The following is a 23753-nucleotide window of genomic DNA, read 5'->3' on the forward strand; positions in this document are numbered from 1 at the left end:
AGCTTGGTTCTGATATCCCCGTGATGAAACAGTTGTCTCAGAATCCTGTTCCAGGCACTATACCGATGCCACATTAGAATTTGTGGAAAGATGCTAAATCACATGCTGGTCTAATGATGGAGCAGTCAGTTAAGTATTGCTTGGCTGTGGTTGACACACCCAGACCTTCCCAGAGGCATTTGGGTGGCTGCTGTGAGAACCAGAAAGCTGGACTAGACAGGCTTTTAGTCTGAGGGCTCCTTCTGTTCTTTTATGAGCTGTCTGAATAATGTTGTAGTAACAGCTTTACTGGGGGAGCTCTTGCAGATTTGCATTTAATTTTTCCAGGAACAATGATATTCAGTAAATTAAAGCTTTTAGGTTAGCTAACCTTCTGTTTAAGTAACGTTAACTTTATCCTGGGGAAATTATCCCCAACTGCTCATTTATGTTTATGTTTAGTTCCTGATAGTAATAATAATAATTTATTATTTGTACCCCGCCCATCTGGCTGGGCTTCCCCTGCCACTCTGGGCAGCTTCCAACAAACATTTTCTAAATGTCAGGTAGTTGTTTATCTCTCTGACCTCTGATGGGAGGGTGTTCCACAGGGCGGGTGCCACTACCGATAGCTTTTCCTAGCTTCTATTTAGTTATTATGAACTTTCTTTTAGCAATTTCCCTCTGAGGAAACAGGCATTATGCCCAGTGAAACGAGTTATGGGTTGACTTTAGTTCAGAGGTTATTTTGTAAATTTATGTCCTTATTTTATCTAGTCTTTTGAGAGGTTTATACCCATTATATTCTTTGAGTGGTGTTTGGTTTAAGTTCAGTATTTTTCACTATAATTACATCTCGTTTCAGGGATTTGTCACGGCTGGGTTCTAATTTTTGTTCTTCTTATATGTAGAGCAGCAGGCTATGCATTTGTGGACCATATGAATTTGTCCCACATAGTAAGATGCAATATTCAGCAGTTTACAGATCAATTCTGTACATGTCTACTTGGAAGGAACAGTTAAGGGAATTGGGTATGTTTAGCCTGGGTAAAGAGAAGAGGCGATATGATAGAAGAAGAGTTTGGATTTGATATCCCGCTTTATCACTACCCGAAGGAGTCTCAAAGCGGCTAACATTCTCCTTTCCCTTCCTCCCCCACAACAAACACTCTGTGAGGTGAGTGGGGCTGAGAGACTTTAGAGAAGTGTGACTAGCCCAAGGTCACCCAGCAGCTGAATGTGGAGGAGCGGAGATGCGAACCCGGTTCCCCAGATTACAAGTCCACCGCTCTTAACCACTACACCACACTTGCTCTCCATTTTCACAACTGGATAGCCATTTTCGAATACCTAAAGGGCTGTCACATGGAGCAATATTGTTTTCTCCTGCTCCAGAGGCTAGGACCTGATTCAAGTTACAAGAAAGGAGATGCCGACTAAACATCAGGAAGAACTTTCTAACAGGAACAGTTGTTCGGGAAATGGACTCCCTCAGGAGGTTGTGGACTCTCCTTCCTTGGAGGTATCTAAGGAGAGGTTGGTTGGCCAACTGTCATGTACGACCTGGCTGACTGAGATTTCTGCATTGCAGGTTGTAGGACTGGTTAAACCTTGAGGTCCCTTTCCAATTCTATAATTCTATGTTTCCAAGTATGTTTCGTTGGGCTCAGCAGAACTTATTTCCAAGCTAAGTGTGCATAAGCTTGCAGCCACAATTTATCTGTTCAACTTCTTTTTTAAAAAATATTTTGATTGCTTTTCTTCTCACGGGTGAATCAACAGTACATATACAACAACAAAAAAGCCTCCCCCTTAGTAACAATGATGCAGTGCAGAATGGAACCATGTCACATAGCACACCAAAGGAGAAGAAAGAGTCCAACACAATAGAAGAAAAATAGTCCAATATCAGGAATCCCACCAGCCAAAAGATTTTATATGCTGTAGGAAGTCCTCTGTCGACTGTATTGTTTATGTGTGCAATAAAACAGTACCATTCTTCAAGGAATCTGTTTGTGGCTTTCCCTCTCTTTCCCCCTTGCCCCCTTTAGCTTATTTGTAAGTTTTCCATTTAAAGAAATCTGCCATACTTTGGGGTGCAATTTCGTAACAGTGGCCAGTTGCTTTCCAAAATCTGGCAAACACCAGGCAGGCCGCTACCAGTAAATATACAATTAATGGTTTAAAGTGAGCATTCAAGTTTTCACCTTGAAATAAACTCAACAGGACAATGTCGCTGGTCTTTCTGTAGGCCCTGGCCAGCAATTTCAATAAATGTTTCTTTTCAGTTCATCGTAAGTGACCAAAATGGTAAAAAGCAGGAAAAACGGAGAACGACAATGCTCAATGCAATCGTTGAACGCGGATCATTTAAAACATGACATCTCACAGTGCCAAGGTACTTGAGTCTTGTGCATCATTTGGCTTAGATATATTTAATTATGCCTACCCAGCAAGCACATAAATACACAGTGATCGCCTCTTCTTATTAACAGCAGCATCAATCAGGCTAGCATTCTCCGGTAACTCTGTAGTAGGTAATCAGAAATCACGTCCTATTCAAGCCTGATTTAAGCCATCAGGTCCCATTTAGCAGAGCACTTACTTGGCCAGATTTATACATATGCTGGACAAGGCTCTGATTCAGCAAAATACTTTAAAAGCTGGGTGTTCCTGAGGCTGGGGACTTGGAAATCGAAACAGTGGCCTGGAGGGTGCAGAGACATAATTTGCACACCCTAATGGCTGGAAATAGCTTGTTAATTAAGTCATGGGTCAGGAGGCTAGCCTCCTGCACTAGTTTCTTAAGGACCCCAGAAGACAACTGATAAAAATAGCCGGCTGGATTAGGAACACACACAAAAGATTATCTGCTAGCAGTTTGGTTGTGCTTCGTAGCAGCATTCTTAAACAGTGAGCGGAGACTCCCACGTTTGATTTGAGCAATATCCAGGAATCATTTTGAGAGAAATTTGAGAGTTGGGGGTGGGGTGAGATCCCCATCTATGCCTACAAATATAAACACACGTCGCTGATACTCACAGGTAATCTTCTTTACAGGTTAGGACTCTTATGGTCAGGTGCTTACGTCATGCGTTTATGTCTCTCCCTAACTAGGATGGCAGAATGGCCCACATATTAGAGTATGGGTCATCCTACACAGCTGTAACACAAGGCAGGTTATCCTGGACCGATTTAAAGCAGAAGAGCCGTAGACCAGAGAGTCCTGCTTTTGGTCCTGTGCCCAGGATTGTAGCAGGGGCCCAAAAGGCCACAATTAAGGTGATAATGTAAATCCCTATAAATATTGGAATATGCTTACAATAGAAGAGTTTTGGTAACCTGTTGCTTTAAAGAAACTGATGATTAAGCAAGAAGAAGAAGAAGAAGAAGAAGAAGAAGAAGAAGAAGAAGAAGAAGAAGAAGAAGAAGAAGAAGAAGAAGAAGAAGAAGAAGAAGAAGAGAAGAGTTTGGATTTGATATCCTGCTTTATCACTACCCGAAGGAGTCTCAAAGCGGCTAACATTCTCCTTTCCCATCCTCCCCCACAACAAACACTCTGTGAGGTGAGTGGGGCTGAGAGACTTTAGAGAAGTGTGACTGGCCCAAGGTCACCCAGCAGCTGCATGTGGAGGAGCGGAGACGCGAACCCGGTTCCCCAGATTACGAGTCCACCGCTCTTAACCACTACACCACACTGGCTCTCCATTTTCACGACTGGATAGGAAGAATGGATTTTAAAAAACAAAACAAAACACTTATGGAATATGCAGAAATGGCGAAACTTACCGGAAGAATAAGAAACCACGATAACAAACTTTTTATAAAAGAATGGAAATGGTTCATTGAATATGGACAGACAAATTGCAAACAGATAAAAACATTGGCAGGATTATTGTAATAACCTGCAGTTTCATAAGAGGATATATTTAAAGTAGATAATTAAGTGAGCAAATTACATGAATTTGGATACACAGAAGATATTAAAAAATAAATTTAAGGAACCGCAGAAAGGGGGGGGAGTCAAACTTTGAAATGTTAAATTGATTGTAAAACTAATGAAATGTATAAACTTGAAAGGTATAAATAAAACCTTTTTTTTAAAAAATTACAAGTGCCATGTATCATTTAATAGAATCATAGACTTGTAGAGTTGGAAGGGCCCACAAGGATAATCTAGCAGTCCAACCCTCTGCAATGCGTGCATATTTTTTGCCTAATGTGAGGCCTGAAGCCACGATCCTGAGATTAAGAGTCTCATGCTCTACGAACTGATTCCTTAGTGGGGCACTTAGAATCATAGAATCATAGAGTTGGAAGAGACCACAAGGGCCATCCAGTCCAAACCCCTGCCAAGCAGGAAACACCATCAAAGCATTCTTGACATATGCCTGTCAAGCCTCTGCTTAAAGACCTCCAAAGAAGGAGACTCCAGCACACTCCTTGGTAGCAAATTCCACTGCCAAACAGCTCTTACTGTCAGGAAGTTCTTCCTAATGTTTAGGTGGAATCTAAACTTAACTTGTGGAACTCCCTGCTCATGGATATTAGGTATGTACCTTGGTTTTAATGTTCTCAGAACCTGCTAAAAGCTTTTCTGACTTAGGAAAACCTAACCAGACATACCAATTTGATAGGTATTTTAAGATGTAACCCACCCACCCCGATTGAATAGGATATATAATTGCTGATTTTATTTTGAAATAAAATAGGTCAACTTGTTTTTAAATCCTGTTGAAAAGTAAAGGGAGATTTAAAGAACGCAGGCCTTTATTTGAAAGTCAATGAAATGTTCAGAACTAAGTTCCATATACAGACATTCCTCTCCTGCATGATAAAAATGTTGTTTTCTAATGAATTTTCTTGCATATCTTAGTGAATAATAATAAAAAACACCCCGAAGCAGCCCTTCCCTAATATATTCCCAAACTGAAAGAAAGGGTGCACTTTTAAATAAGAGCATTTTACATAACTCTGATTAATACATATAATCTCATTAATATTCACTGAGCAGGGAAAACAAACATACACCCATGAAGAGAGCAAAATTTACTCATTCAGAAAGAATGACTTGAGCTGTGTGTGCCTGCATAATAAAATATATAGATGCAGTTTGATCTAGGTCATTATGAAATTTATTCTATGGACAAGATATAGTCAAAGCAGGTGACGCTCAACCTGTGAACTTAAGATAAGGTTTTGTCCTCCGATAGCCTACTTCACCAATAGCCTTATTCTCCCCAAATTTGTCCAATCCTCTTTTAAAGCATTCAATTATTATTTATTAAATTTGTATCCCACACACCCTCCCAAAGGAGACCAGGGCGACAAACACACAATTAAAACATCTAAAAAACATTTGCCATGATGGAATCTTAACCAAGCAAGATCTCTGCAATCCATCTGTGTGCAAAACTGTCATGAATAATGTTCTTTGAATCCACAGTCGTCCCCAGGAGTCTACCGCAGGAGATATAGGTAAAGGTACCTCTGTGTGCATGTGTGTGTCAATTCACCTTAACATCCAAATGCAAAATGTTATCTAGGCAAAGAATCCTTGCAAGGACTTGTTTGAAATTCGCAGGGAGACTAAACCTAGGGGAGGAAGGGCATTCAAATTCCAAATAGGCAGCAAACTGTGTTCTAAGTCACTTTGGGTTACAGTACTTTTGTGAGTAAAGCAACTAATATGAAGATAAATAGGTAGAAGGAAAAGAAGTAAGATACAGTAGCCAAACTTAGGTATCAAAATGCACCGAAGACAGGCAGGCAGACAACTTTCCAGAGCGTATGTAGATGCATATCTATAGACACACTTATAGCTCTCAGCCTAATGCCGACCACTCTGTGCAGTCACACAGATGGTGCAATGTGCAATCTCCACGCTGTCTCACAGATGTTGGAATCGCCAAACAACAGCCCATATTCTGCTTGCTTTTATGAAGGCAAAACGCCTCACTTGTCACAATAAAGACATTTATCCCTCACTGTGGCCTTTCAGTAGTTAAACATTCTAGTAATCCCATCTGCTGTGATTTATCACATTATGAACTCTCCAGTAAGCAAGAACAAGCCACGCTTCGCCAAAGGCTCATCCACACAATTGGGAAGGGTTTTTGAATGGCCTATTACCACTGCTTGGCGTTATGCTCCTCACATTAAGAGTACAGTACCCTGAACAACTGTTGTCAAGCCAATGGCTCTGATGCAGACGACAATCTTCTCCCGGGAATAACCTCTCAGACATAGAGATTTAACATTTACCTGTTCCGTTTATTCGAGTTTAAAGCAGGATCAGATCTCTCTCTCTCTCTCTCTCTCTCTCACACACACACACACACACAAATTGGTTTTAGGGTGGTTAGTTAATCTTCCCCAGAGTGGCTGGGGAAACCCATCCAGATGGGGGGGGGGGTATAAATAAGAAAGCTATTATTATTATTATCATTATCATTATCATCATGCATTTATGTTTCGTTTTGAGTCTTTTCATCTGTACAGGGTCCTGGGATCCCACAAGATGAAGGATGGTCTAGAACAGTAGTTTTTTTCACACCTTTAACCCACATATGCATTTGGGAACCCCATTTCTTTTTTCTTTGTTTCTTTTTACTAAATATTTTTATAGAGGGAGTGCCGATGTTGCAACCCACCTCACATCAGGCCGTGTCCCAGTAGCTGGAAAGACTACAGTGGTACCTCGGTTTATGAACACAATTGGTTCCGGAAGTCTGTTCATAAACTGAATCATTCATAAACTAAAGCAAACTTTCCCATTGAAAGTAATGGAAAGTGGATTAATCTGTTCCAGACGGTCCGCGAAGTACTTAAACTGAAGCGTTCATGAACTGAAGCGAACTCTCCCATTGAAAGTAATGGAAAGTGGATTAATCCGTTCCAGACGGGTCCGCGGAGTACTCAACCTGAAGCGTACTTAACCCGAAGCATGGGCGTAATTGGTTCCGGAAGTCTGTTCATAAACTGAAGCGTTCATAACCTGAAGCGAACTTTCCCATTGAAAGTAATGGAAAGTGAATTAATCCGTTCCAGATGGGTCCGCGGCATTCGTAAACCGAAAATTCATAAACTGAGGTGTTCATTAACCGAGGTTCCACTGTAATGGTCTGCTGAAAAAGGCAGACCAGGTCTAGGAGCAGAACAAATGAACCACGACACTAAATAAATAAATATAATGTGTGGTCACCGCTCTGGGGACAGGCCAAGTATTTGACTAAAGATTTTGATTGCGCTCACAATAAATGGATGAATTTGAAGCAGCAGGTCAGGGGGGCACTTTAGGAAGTGAAACTGCCTTAAAAATCCATCAATTTTATTGGATTTAAGCCAGCTGAGATTTGATCCAATGAGTGCATTACTGCAAATTAGTTCCTTGAAATCTCATCTTAGCACTTGAACCGATATCCTTTCCCAATCTAAGAAAGGTTTTTTTCCCTCTCCCTTCTTTGCTATTCAGTACCTGTATTGCCCAGGCAAGATGTTGGATTTCTTCCAAACAAGGCTGCCCTTTGTCCCCATTTCCTGCGGTTGTAAATGCCTGTGTCCTTGGCCAGACTCAGAGGTCCTGCCTTGCTTGCGCTGGAACATGATAACGCCATGGCTGCATCCTTTGTTTCCAAAGCACAAGCAGCGATGCTGTTGTCATTTGGCATAATTGGTACATGCTTGTATGTGCTCCCAAGAGTTCCGAAGCCTTTGCTTGCATGCATAGATGCAGTTGCCCTGAGCCATTCCTGGTTACAAGGTCACAGAGCTCACCAGTGTGCATGTCACTCCACTTAAACTAGATTGTTCTCAGGGACTGGAAACGGCCCTCCTTGGCACGAGCTTTGCCTTGTTTCAAATGCATGCACATTACTTTGATCGCCACTATAATCATCGCCTGTATTCAGAAAGACAGAAAGGGAAACAGCAAATGGATCTTAAAACTTAAGAGTCCTAAATAGCCATTCACTTCCTGATTTATTTATTTTTAGAAAAAAACCAATTCTGAAAACAGCTGTGACTTTTGTTTGCTAAGTTAAGCATGTTACGGATGAACTCTCAATCTGCCAACTTCACTACCAACTTGACATGCTCTGGGATGAGGGAAAGGGCAAAGCAAGTTTTTGGGCAAGGGGGGAGGGGACCCCTGCATGCACTGCAGCATTTGCAACTTTCATGCTATTTTGGGCTCTTCTAGACAACCTGTATATTCAGCATTGTTCCGATTTGCTCGCACAATGCTTTTGCAGTGGTTAGACTATGTCTAGTCTTTCTTGAACATTCATCCCGATGTAATTACAGGGCTGCACATTCAAAGTATCCTGGTCTCTGTAGTTTATCCCTTGTTGTTTAGTCGTGTCCGACTCTTCGTGACCCAATGGACCATAGCACGCCAGGCACTCCTGTCTTGCACTGCCTCCCGCTGTTTGGTCAAACTCATGTTCGTAGCTTCGAGAACACTGTCCAACCATCTCGTCCTCCGTCGTCCCCTTCTCATTGTGCCCTCAATCTTTCCCAACATCAGGGTCTTTTCCAGGGAGTCTTCTCTTCTCATGAGGTGGCCAAAGTATTGGAGCCTCAGCTTCAGGACCTGTCCTTCCACTGAGCGGTTTATCTCTTATAGACCTACAATTTCCAAAAAAAAACACAAACCCTAGGGTTCCCAGGATTCTTTGGGGGGAATAATGTGTTTCACATGTCAAGGGCGCATGCAGCTTTACAGAACAATGAACATTCAACGTGCACTTGTATTGATTTCCTTGTGAGGCGTTTGCACATCTTCCCATTAATCACTTGCTCATGCCATACTTTTCAATGCATAAAAAGCAGGATGTGTTGTGCTAGGCGCAGGCATCCCCAAACTTCGGCCCTCCAGATGCTTTGGACTACAATTCCCATCTTCCCCGACCACTGGTCCTGTTAGCTAGGGCAGCGTTTCTCAACCGCTGTTCCGCGGCACACTAGTGTGCCGCAAGACGCTGGCTGGTGTGCCGCGACGTGCGGCGACGAGAAGGGCAATTTACATTGTCACGTGCCTGGCGGCCGCCAATACCCAACTCTGACCCGCCGGAAAGGAAGCCGGCCGGGTCACGACGCGGGGCGAGCGCAGCTCTCAACAGCCACCACCACGGCCTCGGACGTGAGAGGCGGCCGGCGGGTGCTGCTGCTGCTGTTTGTCTCGCTCTCGCTGCTCTTGCTGGCGGCGCCCGGGGCTTGGTCGGTGCGAGGCCGCGGGCCGACAAGCAGTACAGCCTCCGGAGGGCAGCCAGCAAGCGTCTACGAGGGAGTGAGCGGCCTCTTCGGCGAGGAGCACGTGCGCGCCCTGCAGAAGGTGAGGCGCCTGGCCTGGACTGAGGAGGGGCAGGCCCGTTGCTCCCGGGGGGGTCGCGCGGGTTCCAATGGATATTTTTACAGGACACATCTTTATGGCAATATTTCTCCTCCTCTTTCCCAAAGCTCAGTGCAAACGACTGGAGGGTGGTTTTAGACAAACTTAAAGAAGCTGGCTGGATGAGCTCAACCTGAAACTTGCTGAGCAAAGGATTGTGCTGGCAGAGAAATCAGCGGCTTGTGAAGCCTTATTACAGGAGATTGCAACCAACACAGCAATTGGCAAGTGTTTCTTACAGTCATAATTATATAGTCAATATAGGGCGGCACAGAGTTAATTTTTTTAACTTTTTTAATGGTGGTGTGCCTCGTGATTTTTTTCATGGAACAAGTGTGCCTTGGCCCAAAAAAGGTTGAGAAACACTGAGCTAGGGATCATGGGAGTTGTAGGCCAAAACATCTGGAGGGCCACAGTTTGGGGATGCCTGTGCTAGGGCAACCCAAGGGGTTTAATCCACTTTAATTGAGCAATTCTAAAGATCCATTAGGTGCTTGAATCTCTCCCACAAACAGAAGACACCCTCAAACACCCTGCAGATTTCAATGTTAACATACAGATAAGATACTGAGTTTTGCAGAAAGCAAACTCTGAGCTTTTCAAAGGCACCAACAGATACACGATTTAGTAGCTAACTCAAGGACATCGTTCCACAGGTACACACATTTTGACCAGTTATTTATATAAACGTAACCGTGCGCAGAATTGAAGCTCAGGGTAACGAAGTGGCATATTTGACCTAGCAGCTGCTCAAAAAAAAAAATGGCATTCCAGGTGTATGAGAGAGAAACAAAACACAAATCCAGTAAGGGCATCAAACCTTAATAATAATAATAAGATCCCAGTCCAAACAATAAGCATTCCTGTCTAGGAGGAACCACTGGCCAGGTGAGGTCAATCAAAGTAGTCCACAGCCTGAAAATACTTCACTGCCAAGAAGAGCCCTCCCCCCCCCCAAGGCCTTTTGTCCCAGAGACATCCACTGTACCTCACTTTGCAGAAGGGCATAAAATGACGGTTGAATATTTGTACTCTAAAACTTGTTCATCTCACCTTATTGGTTTCCATTGGAGAGTTTTCTGGAAAATTTTGAATTGCGTAAATTCCCCCCCCCCCCTAAAAAAAAAGATCCTGGAACTTTTCCTCCTCCCCCAAACTGATCTAGTGCAACATGATTATTTGACTTACATTTGGTAAACAAAACTAAAATACAACATGTCATCTTAATTCTACATGGCTTAATAAATCTCTCACTCTCTTTCTCTCTCTCTCTCTCTCTCGAAACATAGTCTAAAGTAGTCCAAACTAAAATACTTGTTTGGAAGGGGGTAATTCAGTAAAGTGCTGCTAGGCTGTAATCCTATGCACGCTTACTTGGCAGTAAGCCTTATCAAACAGTGTGACATTAATACCTCAGAGTGGCTGGGGCAGGGTACAGATGAGCTGTGAACAAACAAAATGAAATAAAATATAATCACCACCATCATCTCTATTGCACTGTTAGGTAAAGGTAAAGGGACCCTTAACCATTAGGTCCAGTCGCGGACGACTCTGGGGTTGTGCACTCATCTCACTTTCAGGCCGAGGGAGCCGGCGATTGTCTGCAGACAGTTTTTCCGGGTCATGTGGCCAGCATGACTAAGCTGCTTCTGGTGAAACCAGAGCAGCACACGGAAACGCTGTTTACCTTCCCGCTGTAGCGGTACCTACTTATCTACTTGCACTTTGACATGCTTTCGAAGTGCTAGGTTGGCAGGAGCTGGGACCGAGCAACGAGAACTCACCCTGTCGCGGGGATTCGATCCGCCGACCTTCTGATCAGCAAGTCCTAGGCTCTGTGGTTTAGACCACAGCGCCACCCGAGTCCCCTATTGCATTATTAACATGTTGTAAATGTTGTATGTAAACACAGCTTTTTGCCCAGGCTTTCCTTGACCTATAAGATCAGACCCTGTTTTATGAGTTTGAATTCCCTTAATTTCTGTTTTTATATGGTTTTATGCTGCTGTTTCATTGGTTTTAGGTTGTATTTGCAGGGTGTTGTTGTGTATTGGTGGACTCTCCTTCCTTGGAGGTTTTTAAGCAGAGGGTGGATGGCTATCTGACATGTACGATCTAATTGAGATTCTGGCACTGCAGGAGGTTAGATTAGAAAACCCTTGGGGTCCCTTCCAACTCTACAATTACAAGGTTCTAGTTTTAAAATACACCTTTTCAAGGAGCTAGTGGCAAGCCTACACACACTTCCTTTGCTTTGCTTAGAAATAAAAGGACTAAAAACTTACTAATTTTAGCATATCCAAAAAGCTGTGGGCAAAATTACATTTGCTTCCTAGGCATAGTTACCTGAAAAAAAAGTTAATTACAACTTTGATTTTAGATGTGACTGGTATTGCATGCATTCCCTTTGTTCAAGTTGACTTGTATTATGTTCATTCAGCTCAGAATTCGGCTCTGAATTCTGCCGTGAACTCTGAAAATTCACTGGCTATCATACGTTTCCTGCTGTTGTGCTTAAAGTCACTTTTTTATGCTGTTGTGCACACCAGATAGGAGGGCAGGAATGTCTTCATCCCATGTGCATTACCTGATTTCTTTCCTTATTCAATGAAGCTATCATCTGCGCATTCACAACAGCTGTCTCGAATGTTCCCAAATCGGATGGAAGCTGGTTTGAGGGGAAACACATCAAAGTGCTTCTCAAGAAACTACAGAATACATATGGATTGCAGCTAATATCATGTGTACTCAGCTTCAAATACCAGTGGGGGGAGTACACTGGAGCCATAGTAAATAGGAATGTGTACACAGCCTTGTTCATAATCTTCAGTGCTCCTTGCTCTTCTAATTTATGGCTTAGTCTCACTTTACTCCCATGTGCAAAAGGTTGTGTGAAATCTCGTTCGTTGTTCTGCTGTGTGCGCTCCACGGTAACTTTTTCAAACTTTGTCCTCACCAACAACTATCAATCTCTGTACCCAATACAGTGGTACCTTGGCTCCCGAACAAATCGGCTCCTGAACGCCGCAAACCCGGAAGTAAATGTTCCAGTTTGTGAATGCTTTTCAGAAGCTGAACATTCAAAGCGGCTTCTGATTGAGTGCAGGAAGCTCCTGCAGCCAATTGGAAGCCACGCCTTGGTTTTCAATCAGTTTCGGCAGTCGAATGGACTCCCGGAACAGATTAAGTTTGAGAACCAAGTTCCACTGTACAGATAGTAGGATTTCAAAGGACCTTCAGTCCAAGATTCTGAATATATTTCATGAACTTGCTGAAGCAACATTCCTAAGTGTTTCCAGGACTATTTTCTGCATTCAAAACCTCCCTCCAACTCCAGAAAACACAAACCGTCCTAGTCATATTTATCCTTAACGTGGCATTTGAGTATGTCTCATTTGAATGTAAACACAGTGATATCAGTTCACAACATAATCGGCAGATGGGGAATAGCCTGGCTTTCGAGTCTGGCTGTTTACCCCAATGTTTTACAAACAGGTCTGCATGGGCACATTAAAACTGGCTTTCCATATCAGGAGGCAGCAACTACTACCAAGGACTAGCAAAAGACTTTTTTTTATTTTAAAAAAATGGTTTACAAAATGTCAAGGAAGGAATGGGGTGGTCCAACTTCTTCTCCACCATTTTGAAAAAGGTTGGATATATGCTGGAGCATTCAAGTTCTGTAGCCACTGAAGGCAAAAGTAAAATAAAGAGTAAATGTTCACAAAACAAGATGGAATGCGGTAGCTTATGAAATCTAATATCCAACCGGTCCCTGCCTATGAATCTCATGCAGCCCAACAACAACAGTGTTATTGATTGATTGATTGGTGATTGACTGAATTTCTACACCACCCTTCATCCAAGGATCTCAGGGTAGTTTACAAAATACTGGGTTGCCACTGGGCAGGAAGGAAGAGGCTGTATTGTCTTTTCCTAAGGTACAAAATTCGATATACTCTACACCATCCAGAAAGGGATAAGGTAATGTAAGCAAAATATACACACAAATATATATGCTACATGAGCTCCTGATCTTGCCAAAAGATCCACATAGTCTGCAGGAGCAAGGCCCCTTCCTAGGTGCATCAAGGGCTGACACCATACAGCTCAAGTGTTTCCTATGCAGTGCAATACTCACACTGTTCCTTGCGCAATGCCTCGCTTGCTTTCACTTGCACAAAAAAAGTTTTCCTTAGGACCAATGGTGGAAATATATGATTCGTCTGCTAATTTTGTGTGCCTAAAAGCTGTCAAGCAGGGACATGCCCTTATTTGCAATAATAATAATGATAATGATAATGAAAAAGGAAAGTGCTGGAAATATTGGAAAATACACTGCAATAATAGAAGGCGCCAGAGGTAACACTTGTTAGGAGGGAATGAACTACATTCTGATTGCTGCTCAAACAGGTTTCAAAACATTATACTGTATTCTACCAACTTGTAGATGATGTGGTTTTTCAATATTCCCTACAATGTTTTTTTATGCAATGCACCAACTGCAGTGCCAATGGTGAGCTGGCAGAGCCTGAGACAATATTGTCTAGCAAACAGTGTTCAAAAATAGCACCCACATCTGCAAAACCCCAGACACCATTTATTTTTGAAACACTTTTTGCTATCTCTCCTTCGCGGACACCATTAAACGCCAACGAGTTTAACTCCTTAAATTCCCAAGCTCACTATTGTTATAGTCGGAAAGGGGGCAGCTCTGTTTTCTTGCAGATGTTTTAGAACTGGTGTTCAGAAACATACTACCTCCAATAGTGAAGGAACGCATCAGGCTTAGTAGCCATTAAAAGAAAGCCTTCTCCTCCATGAATTTCTCCAACCTGCATATAAAGCTATCCAGGTTAGTGGCCATCACTGCCTCCAGTGGGAGCAAATTCCATAGCTTAACTATGCGCTGTGTGAAGATGTACAATGGTACCTCGGTTTTCAAACGTCTCCATTGACAAACATTTCAGTTTTCGAACGCCGTAAGCCTGGAAGTAAATGCTTCGGTTTTCAAACATGCCTTGGAAGTTGAACGGTCTTCTGGAATGGATTACGTTCGAAAACCGAGGTACCACTGTACTTTATTTTGTCTGTCCCAAATCTCCCAGCATTCAGCTTCTTCACTGGATGTTGAGGAGAGATCTAGTGTTATAAGGGAGGGAGGAAAACTTACTCTATCTACACTACCCTATACCCTGAGGTCTCACAACAAGACCACAACATATAAAATCAAACCAAAAGCAATGGTTCTCCCAATTGAAGTGCAGAGTGTTTGAGGACTGGGACATTTACAGGGAAACCAAAATGCTTGTTTACAAAGCTGTTGTACTACCAACCTTACTATATGCTTGTGAAACACGGACCACTTATAAACACCATCTCCAACTCCTCGAAAGATTCCATCAACGGTGTCTCCGAAAATTTTTACACATCACTTGGGAAGAAAGGCAAACTAATATCAGTGTACTGGAAGAAGCAAAGATCACCAGTGTTGAAGCAATGATTCTTCAACATCAACTTCATTGGACTGGTCATGTTGTTTGGATGCCTGATGATTGTCTTCCAAAGCAACTACTCTATTCCGAGCTTAAAAATGGAAAGCGTAATGCTGGTGATCAACAAAAGAGGTTTAAAGAATGTCTCAAGGCAAATCTTTAAAAAGTAGTATAAACACTGACAACTGGGAAACACTGGTCTGCAAGTGCTCCAGTTGGAGAACAGCCTTTACCAAAGGTGTCATGAGCTTTGAAGAAACTCGATCTCAGGACGCAAGGGAGAAATGTGCTAAGAGGAAGGCACGCTTGGCAAATCCACACCGTGATCAACTCTCGAGAAGACAATCCTACTCGGCTACAAGTGATCGCCAAAGAGGAAGAAGATGGTGAAGGGAGGGTAAGAAATCCTATACAGCACAGCACAGCACAATCAATCAATCTATCAGTCCTGTACAATGTCCCTGCCCCAAGAACCTTACAATCTAATGCTCCCATACGGGAGCAGGCAACAGCGGAAGTGGGAGGAAATGGATTTGGGGAGAAAGGATGCAGGTTTGAAGTGGCATGGGTTTAAACCCTAGCTAAAGTGAAGTCCAGGAACGAAGTGTTCGCAGAAAAACCAAGGTTGTGAGGAAGGGTTTGCATGAAGTAAAAGGCATTGTCGTTTCAGACATAAAATACGTCAAGGAGAAAACGCATATTACGTTGTATTCAATTTACTTCTACTCAGAGAAGACCCACCAAAACTAAAGGAAAGAAAATGTTCCATGTCTATTAATTTCAATAGGTCTACTCTGAGTAGGTTTGGCACCTTGTTAGGGACGCGGGTGGCGCTGTGGTCTAAACCACAGAGCCTAGGGCTTGCTGATCGGAAGGTCGGCGGTTCAAATCCCTGCGACGGGGTGAGCTCCCGTTGCTCAGTCCCTGCTCCTGCCAACCTACCGGTAGCAGTTCAAAAGCACGTCAGGTGCAAGTAGATAAATAGGTACCGCTCCGGCGGGAAGGTAAACGGCATTTTCATGCGCTGCTCTGGTTCGCCAGAAGCGGCATAGTCATGCTGGCCACATGACCCGGAAGCTGCCTGCAGACAGATGCCGGCTCCCTCGGCCAGTAAAGCGAGATGAGCGCCGCAACCCCAGAGTCGTCCACGACTGGACCTAATGGTCAGGGGTACCTTTACCTTTACTACCCTGTTGCTTGAGGCAGCAGGAATACAAAGTAGGCCAGTTGGAAGGTTTATGTGGTCTGTTTTGTACCTGCCCCTTAAAGTGCAACAGTTAGAATCCAGTTAATGGAGTTTTGGCTTCAGAGCTCAGGTGTAAAAGGCTGATAATTTGGAAGTCCCCTAGTTCATCCACGGTTGTTAAAATCTATAGTTGGCTGCTGTTCCGTGTTTCTCATGTGCTTTTCATAGCGGGCTGCTGTTTATGTGAAATGAACAGAAACATTTCCCTTCATACCCATCTGCAATTGCTTTGATAGATTAACTGTTACCTTCCCATTCCGCGTGAAGAATTCTGTGTGGCTTAAGAACTTCCACCGCGTCAACAGAATCAACAGCATGCCTAAGTAACAAATCTGCTCTTTTCAGGGAGTGCCATAGCAACAGCTCTACATGCCAAGCACGGTGAATAGGAAATGTAGGCACTGTTTTAGAAAAGAAACCTCCCTAACAAAGGATAATGCAAGGAACCCGAAAGTCACAATCCAAAAGAAAGGGGTGCATGTTACTTCAAGGCTACTAGGTTAAAGCTTGCCCTGAGTGAAATGCCTTTGAGATGAACAGAAGAAGCTGTCAATGGAAAGCATTGTGCCCCCATGCCCTTTGCAAGTCGGCGTATCAAAACGAACCTTGCATTTGCGTGACAACCTGATCGCAAAATCATTAAGAAAATCACTTTTGCATCATTTGCTCTCCCATCTGCACAGAATGACTAAGACAAAAGGACACGAGGCTTGCTGCCTCGTCTACATCTTGCAGCTTAACTTGGTGACAGTAATTGGCCTCTTCAAGGTTTGCAAGCATTTTCTTAACAATGCTACAAACTGCAGTTATAACACAGCACTGCACTGGCTTCTGCCAAAATCCTCCTCCTCCTCCTCCTCCTGCTCCCAAAACGGTATTCTCCTATGTTTCAAAAATAGCACAAATTCTATTATTTCCCCCCCACACACACACCCTGCACTGTGCAGAAAACGACCGCTTACTTTTCAAGACCAATCGAGAACAACAAAATGCTGTTAATCCTCCTTTTCGCTCTATCAGGGACACCTCAGCCAAATGAACACGAACATGACAGTGACGACGACATGCCTGACATTAAAATGTGTTTTAGCAGGAAAACAGTGCTTTTAACTCCAGTGCCTGCGAGGAGCCAACCCCCTCCTCTCATTCAGCCCGATGATGTCTTCAGTTAAACAAATCCCACCTCCCATGCAAATAAGGTACAAGTTAGCTTTTTGCAGTATGCAACTACTGAAATGACATTATAATGAAGGCATCTGCAGCGGCAAATGATACCCACCCTGACCATGATCTTTACCAATTAGCTTTGAAAGAAGAAGAAGAAAAAGTGGGCGAGCTTCCTTCTTATTTGCAACCACAAAGTGAAAGGCCAATGAAGGTCAGAAAATTGAACATATCCCTGTATTGTTTTGTTGCAGGTAAGAAGAAGCCTAGGATTCACTGAAAAATCTGCAGGGCTGCAAAGGAAAGGGGTTAGAAAAGACTTACCAGAGCCCCCCCACCCCTTCCCATTTCTCAAAAAAGAATTATGCAGAACACAGCATTTAATACTACTAATAAAAAAATATTATCTTTCTGCACCTACCGGTATTAAAATGTCACCAAAAATACAACACCCCTACTGATATCTAGAGCATTCTATTTTCACCAAGTGGTTTTGCTGAAATATTGCAGCTGCGAAACCACAAGTAGCAGACATATGTACTGAGCAACAGCTCCCCAGCCTGATTCCATACATGCTCCATCCGAGCATCGATATTTCAGCCCACACTAAATTAACTATCCTTTAAGAATAAATAAATGAAAATCAGAAGAGAGGCATCTGCCATGAGCTAAAAACAGCAGCAACAACAAAATACTTTTCGTTTTTCCCAGCAGAAGAGTATGTTTTTATGTTTGTGGCTCTAGGTTATACTTACAGTTTCAGGCTGCAAAAGCGATTTTTTTAAATAAAATCCCAACAAGGCATTAGATTAGAAGCTATTACGCATCTCTGCACTTCATCATGCAGTTAGCTATTGTTTACCTGCAGCTTATCCTTGACACACCCACCTCCCAAGCACTGGAGAAGAGCTACAATTCTTACACGGAGGCAAAAGCCCCCCTTTTACAACTCAGAAGCCCCCTTTTTTTCCTTTTTGCGACTGTACAAGCAGCCTGACATTACACAGCAAAATTCTTGCAAGAACAAAAAAAATAGAGAAGAGCCGGCCGTGCTGTTACACAGAGCCTACCTGAATTCTTCAAATGCATACATGGCCTAGGAACGAATAATACACAGGCCTTTGAGGTCTGCAAAATCCACTCCGTAAGGCGCAGGAGAAACATTTAGTTGGTCAAGCTGCAGACATAACTGAGAGCTATGTGCTGGAAAGCTTCTGGGAGAAAAGAGGCTGCAGATACTGGCCTGCAGCCTGCAGCTCAACCAGCTGCTGACAAGCAGCAGCTCGCAGGGAAAGGCAATAAAATACCATGTGATCATTCCAGCAAGTCTGATTAATGCAGCATTACTCCAGGAATACAGGCTGATATCTTTATTATTCAAGCCAAATCAGTGCCATCCGTAGAGAACCTGGCATGCACGACAGTTAACATATCTGATTCTGATGGACGATTTTTTTATTTTATTTTAAATGTGGACAATGAATTTATTCACAGAACAAGAAGCAAGGCAGGGCGGAAGGTGGTGCTGATGTTACAACAGTTTGTACCCATTACACCCCCTGCAAACTAAGGGCACGCTGCAGTCCACACCGAGCATGGTTTTAACTCCTGCTGATTTTAATCAATAGGACACAGAGCATCAGAAGAACTTCACCTGCCCCAGCTGCAACAAAACATGTCTCTCCTGCATCGGTCCCAACAGTTTGACTTCTCGCCCAAAGGCACACTCCTCCATTGTCTCTCGAGACAGACAGATGCCGGCAAGGCTAGATCATGCTGGTTATACAAATGTTGGAAACGGTTATCTGTGAGAAAGGCTCGTAGCTCAGGGTTGAATGTGCACATGTTTCACATGCACAAAGTCCCAGGTTCAACACCCAGCATATCCCTGCCTGAAAACCTGCAGTGCTGCTGCCAGTCAGTGTAGATAGCACTAAACTAGATGGACCAATGGCATCACCTTGGTAATAGCCAGGTTCCTGTTTTCCTCGCACCAGGGAAGTTGAACCCACTCGTTAAAGCAGCTAGGCGCTTGAAGAAATAGAAGTTTTGCTCAACAACGAACTTTTGCTTCAACGCCACCGCCTCAAAACCGCCACCACGCCATTTCCGAATTTCCATCCAGAACAGCTGGATGGTGTGGCTCGAGAAAAAGGTCAAAACAACGAAGCCACATTTCGAAAATAACGCTGAGAGGAAAAAGGCTGAGGGAAGTTGGAAGGACTCGGGAATCGGGGGGCTTTGGGGTGGGGAGGGAGGGGTGGAAGGAAACCCAATTACAAATCAGACCTCCCTTGGATGGTCGCACCTCATGGGTGCCTCTTGTGGCAGGAGGGGACCTGTGGGGAGGTGGCACGAAGAAGGAGGAAAATAATGTTGAGTTTTAAGAATTAGAATTGGAAATAAGAATAAGAAACCCGCCATAATTATATTTTAGAATTATGAAAATCAGGAAGAAGGGATCTGAGGAAGTCACAATTACAATGTCTAACAAATTAAGAATTTGAAATTTTTATTTGTTTGTTTGTCTGTCTACTATGCTGAAAGATATAAATGGTTGGGGGGGTTCCCTATCCCAATCTCTCCTTATGTCTCGGGGCCCCCTGGTGGCAGGGGCTGGGGAGAGGGGGGTGAGGACAAACCCAGCTTTAAAATGGACTACCTTCGACTCTCAACACCCGCAGGATCCACTTGTGGCAGAAGGGGACTTGCGGGGGGAGGGGGGGAAGGTGGGCAGAAATGTTTTCTTTTAATGTTTTGTCTTTTTGTGTTGTTATATAAAACTAATAAAAATTATTTTTTAAAAAAATGGAAGGACTCGGGAATCAAAGCGTGTTAGCGGCGATGCTTGAACCGCCGAGCAAGGAGCAATGTGGAACATTCTAGGTCAGAAGACTACATGGGGTCATGGGAACAAAAGGGAATTTGCACCAAAACATGAGCAAGGCTTGCTACTAAAAAAACATGACATTAGCGCAAGTGGCAGGAGGGCCTGGGGGGAAAAAAGAAGCCATTTTGAATGACAGGACAATTAGAAAAGTCGATGTATTGTAAGATAAGAGAGGGGCAGGGAGGAGGCAGAACCCAGAGCAACATTTCCAGGACACTTCCAAACAAATAAGTAATAGCTGGTTGAAAACAATACCTCGCTTATTTACTCTGAAGCACGTCAGCGACAAAATTTGGCCCAACAGAGGTCACAACCCAGGATTCTTGCCACACCTTCTGCTAATGTCCATTTAAACTCTTCCAAGCACACGTCTATACACGACGAATATCATTCGTTTTTTTAACTGCAAAGGCTCCCAAACCAAGAAATCTTGAGATTGACTGTCCTCTTGAGATTGAATAACAATTGTGCATGTTTTGCTACTTTTTCATGCATTTTAAAGAGAGGTGGGAACCAGCGGCCCTCCAGGGGTTTGCTGGACTACAACTCCCATCATCCCTGAACATTGCCCAATAGGGTGATGACTTTTTTACAACCTCATTTCCCTGAATCATAATTTGATGAGCTTTCATTAAAAATTAAATAAAATCTTACTTTCAAAGAGATTTGATTTAAAAAAACCTCACACACAAAATGATTTTTAAAATTTTATTTACCAGTTTTTTGACCATTTTTGAAGTCACTGTAAGCAGATATAAAATTGAACCCAAGCTTTAGAGTCACATATATACAACATTATACAGGGTCATCAAACACACAAGGAAGCTTTTTTTAGCTGCAGTAACAGTATAGACGCCGCTAGAGGACGATGTTTTGCTACCTCTCCTGTAGGTTTTTTCCCCCAGCATGTCCGGCAGGGTCTGCTGGCTGAGTTTTGAGGTCCCCAAAAGGGGCTTTTACCTTGCACAGGTGTGACATTTGTATACCCTATGTTGCTAAGAACATTCCCCATTGTGGAATGTGGTGTTGTGTCCAAATTTGATACGAAATATATATAGAATTCTTAATAAATTTTATGAAATGGTAAAACGGCATGCAAAAAAAATAAAAACGGTTTATGCGTGACCTTTTTAAATATTTCAATGGAATATACCTCATTTTAGTCATTAATAGGCACAAGTTCATTCATTTGTGCTACAGGAAATAATTTCTGAGAGAGAAAAATGAAAAAGTCATCACCCTATTGCCCAAGCTAGATGGGGCCAATGGGAGTCGGAGTCCAACTAGACGTGGGACATGGCAGGTTGCCCATCCCGGCTTCCGAGGAACAGGGAAGTCCACCATTAATAGCCTATTCATTTTTCACAGAAGTCATTATTTCTGCTCAGATATGTTTTCTCAGAGCATATGACCAAATCAAAAGGTATAAAAGAAAATTAGCATCTTTACTTCAGCCAATGGAATTGGAAAGCCGGTTCTAATAGAAGCAACTGACTTGGCACCAAGAACCTTCTGGTATGCCCCAGAGCTAAGGTTACAAAATTAGGCGTTCCCCAAATCTCCTCACATGGAGTGACTAATCATGAATAATTTCAAGATGTATGCATAGGGTGAAAAATACCTTTAGTTCTCTGGAAATTCAGGTAGTGTTCTGTTTGGTTGGTTGTTTAAGAAATTTTATCCCCTCAACTGGAAAAGAATGCTAGATCAGGTAACAAATCACTAAAAGAAAAGGTAGCCTCTGCCCTTGGAATTATAATCTAAAAATACATGACACGAAAGGAAAATAGACTGGGTGGGAGGAGGAACGAAGCAATCTCATGTACCAGTTCTTAGTTCTAAAAATGAAACTACAAGTTCTAAAAATAAGAAAACATCTACAAAAAAAAATACACTACTGGAAGTTGGCCTTGTTGCATTCACAGGCCAGATTGTCAAACACTAATTGCCACAGATGAGGTTCGTCATATGTTGACTCCTACTGCAAGTTCAGTATCAAATATTTTCCAGATATACATCCACCCATAGAATGCTCTTGCCGTCAAAATTCACTGAGGCAAATCTAATGGAGAAAATTCATTTCAGCTCTACTTGCCACAGAACTATAGTGCCTATTCCCCCGCCCCATGTATTTGCGAGTACGAAACAGATAAATGCACAGTCTTGGTCCTGTCAACTAATCTGCACCGTCTCTTGAATAGCTGGAGCAGAAAGGACCTTTCCTGTATAAGAAAAGTCTGGCTGCATGAACATTCTAAGGAACATTTAAATTTTAAATTTCAACCCCAGGTCTCCGCAGTGAGGCCAAAAGGAGCCTTGCATCCAGAGCAAGCGTAGTCTCCAACCTACAGAAGGTCAATAGTGTGATTTATAGTCATTAATTATTATTAAAGTGCTCCCTAGCATGTGCAGATAATGCAGCACCACATCGTCCACATGAATAAAGATAGTAAAATGATTTCCTAACATAATGTTTAGCAGCCTTTGTGTCTAATCGGTACACGAGGATGACTACATACATAGATACATAATTTTATTTGTAAGTCATAGCTCAGTGGCAATGCACATGCTGTGCACACAAAAAAGTCTGCACAAGGCACCTCCAGGTAGAAAACTGGAACAGAGGCTTCTCTGAAGCCCCAGAGAGCTGCTGCCGGTCAGTGTAGGCCAGGGGTCCCCAGACTACGGCCCCCGGGCCGGATGCGGCCCAATTGGCCTCCCAATCCGGCCCGCGACGACCGCCGCCGCCCGCTGCCGCCGCCTGCTCTTACGGTGCGCGGCGCGGCGGCGATCTTCAAAATCAGAAAAAATCGCCGAAAATCCTTTGTGCGCATTTCCGGTCATTTCCGGTGCACTTCTGGGTCGGGGGAGGCCCATACGCATGCGCACAAGCGATTTTCGGCGATTTTTTCCCGACCGTGTGCGTGTGCGCATGCGCACGGGCACGCACTCCCCCACCCTCCGGCCCACTGCGCGCACACTCCCCTGCCCTCCGGCCCGCCGCGCAGTCGGCGCGGCGGGCACCGGCCCGAAGCCCGGTAAGTCTGGGGACCCCTGGTGTAGGCAATACTAAGCTAGATGGATCAATGCCGCCGACTCAGCTTCCCGTGTTCCTGTGGAGCCCCAAAACCTCATTGTCCTCCTATCATTTTTATATTCCTGCAAGGTAATTAACGATGAATAGAAAGTAATGGGATAATCTCCCCTGAGGTCTCAAAATTAAACTTGAAGATCCTTCAAAATCAATTAGTATACTGGATGTTTTGATTAGTTTGATTAATTGATTGGCATCAATTAGTATGCTACACTGTTTGTCAGGTTTCACCTTATCACACACCGTGACAATAAATAAAATCTGGGCCGTAGTCAGCAGTCCCGCCCGCCCGCCCTCTCCTCCAAATATCAGATCATTAATCCAAAGGAGAAATTGGTCACTACAGCAGTAGTAGCAGCAGGTAAGAAAGCTGCTTTAGGTTGTGAGCCGCCCCAAGATTAGCGGATGAAGAGCGTTATAAAGGTAAAGGTAAAGCGACCCCTGACCGTTAGGTCCAGTCGTGGACGACTCTGGGGTCGCGGGGATTTGAACCG

At 43.4% G+C, this 23753-nt stretch overlaps 1 protein-coding gene across 6 annotated transcripts in view; it reads right to left on the reverse strand.

Annotated features, from left to right (window-relative positions):
* The window catches only part of EVL (Enah/Vasp-like), a 154160-nt gene that overhangs the window by 113647 nt on the left and 16760 nt on the right, over positions 1 to 23753 (reverse strand). For 5 of the 6 annotated variants that reach the window (XM_060271870.1, XM_035106135.2, XM_035106126.2 and 2 more), the window contains exon 1: positions 18346 to 22290. The exons of the other annotated variant lie outside the window; for it this stretch is intronic. In XM_060271870.1, coding sequence (XP_060127853.1) covers positions 18346 to 18368 — 23 coding nt within the window. In that variant the 5' untranslated portion in view covers positions 18369 to 22290. Of the gene's footprint in view, positions 1 to 18345; positions 22291 to 23753 lie in introns of those variants that run through there. 6 annotated transcript variants of the gene reach the window in all.

This window comes from Zootoca vivipara, chromosome 1 (assembly GCF_963506605.1).
Source record: "Zootoca vivipara chromosome 1, rZooViv1.1, whole genome shotgun sequence".
NCBI lineage: Eukaryota > Metazoa > Chordata > Lepidosauria > Squamata > Lacertidae > Zootoca > Zootoca vivipara.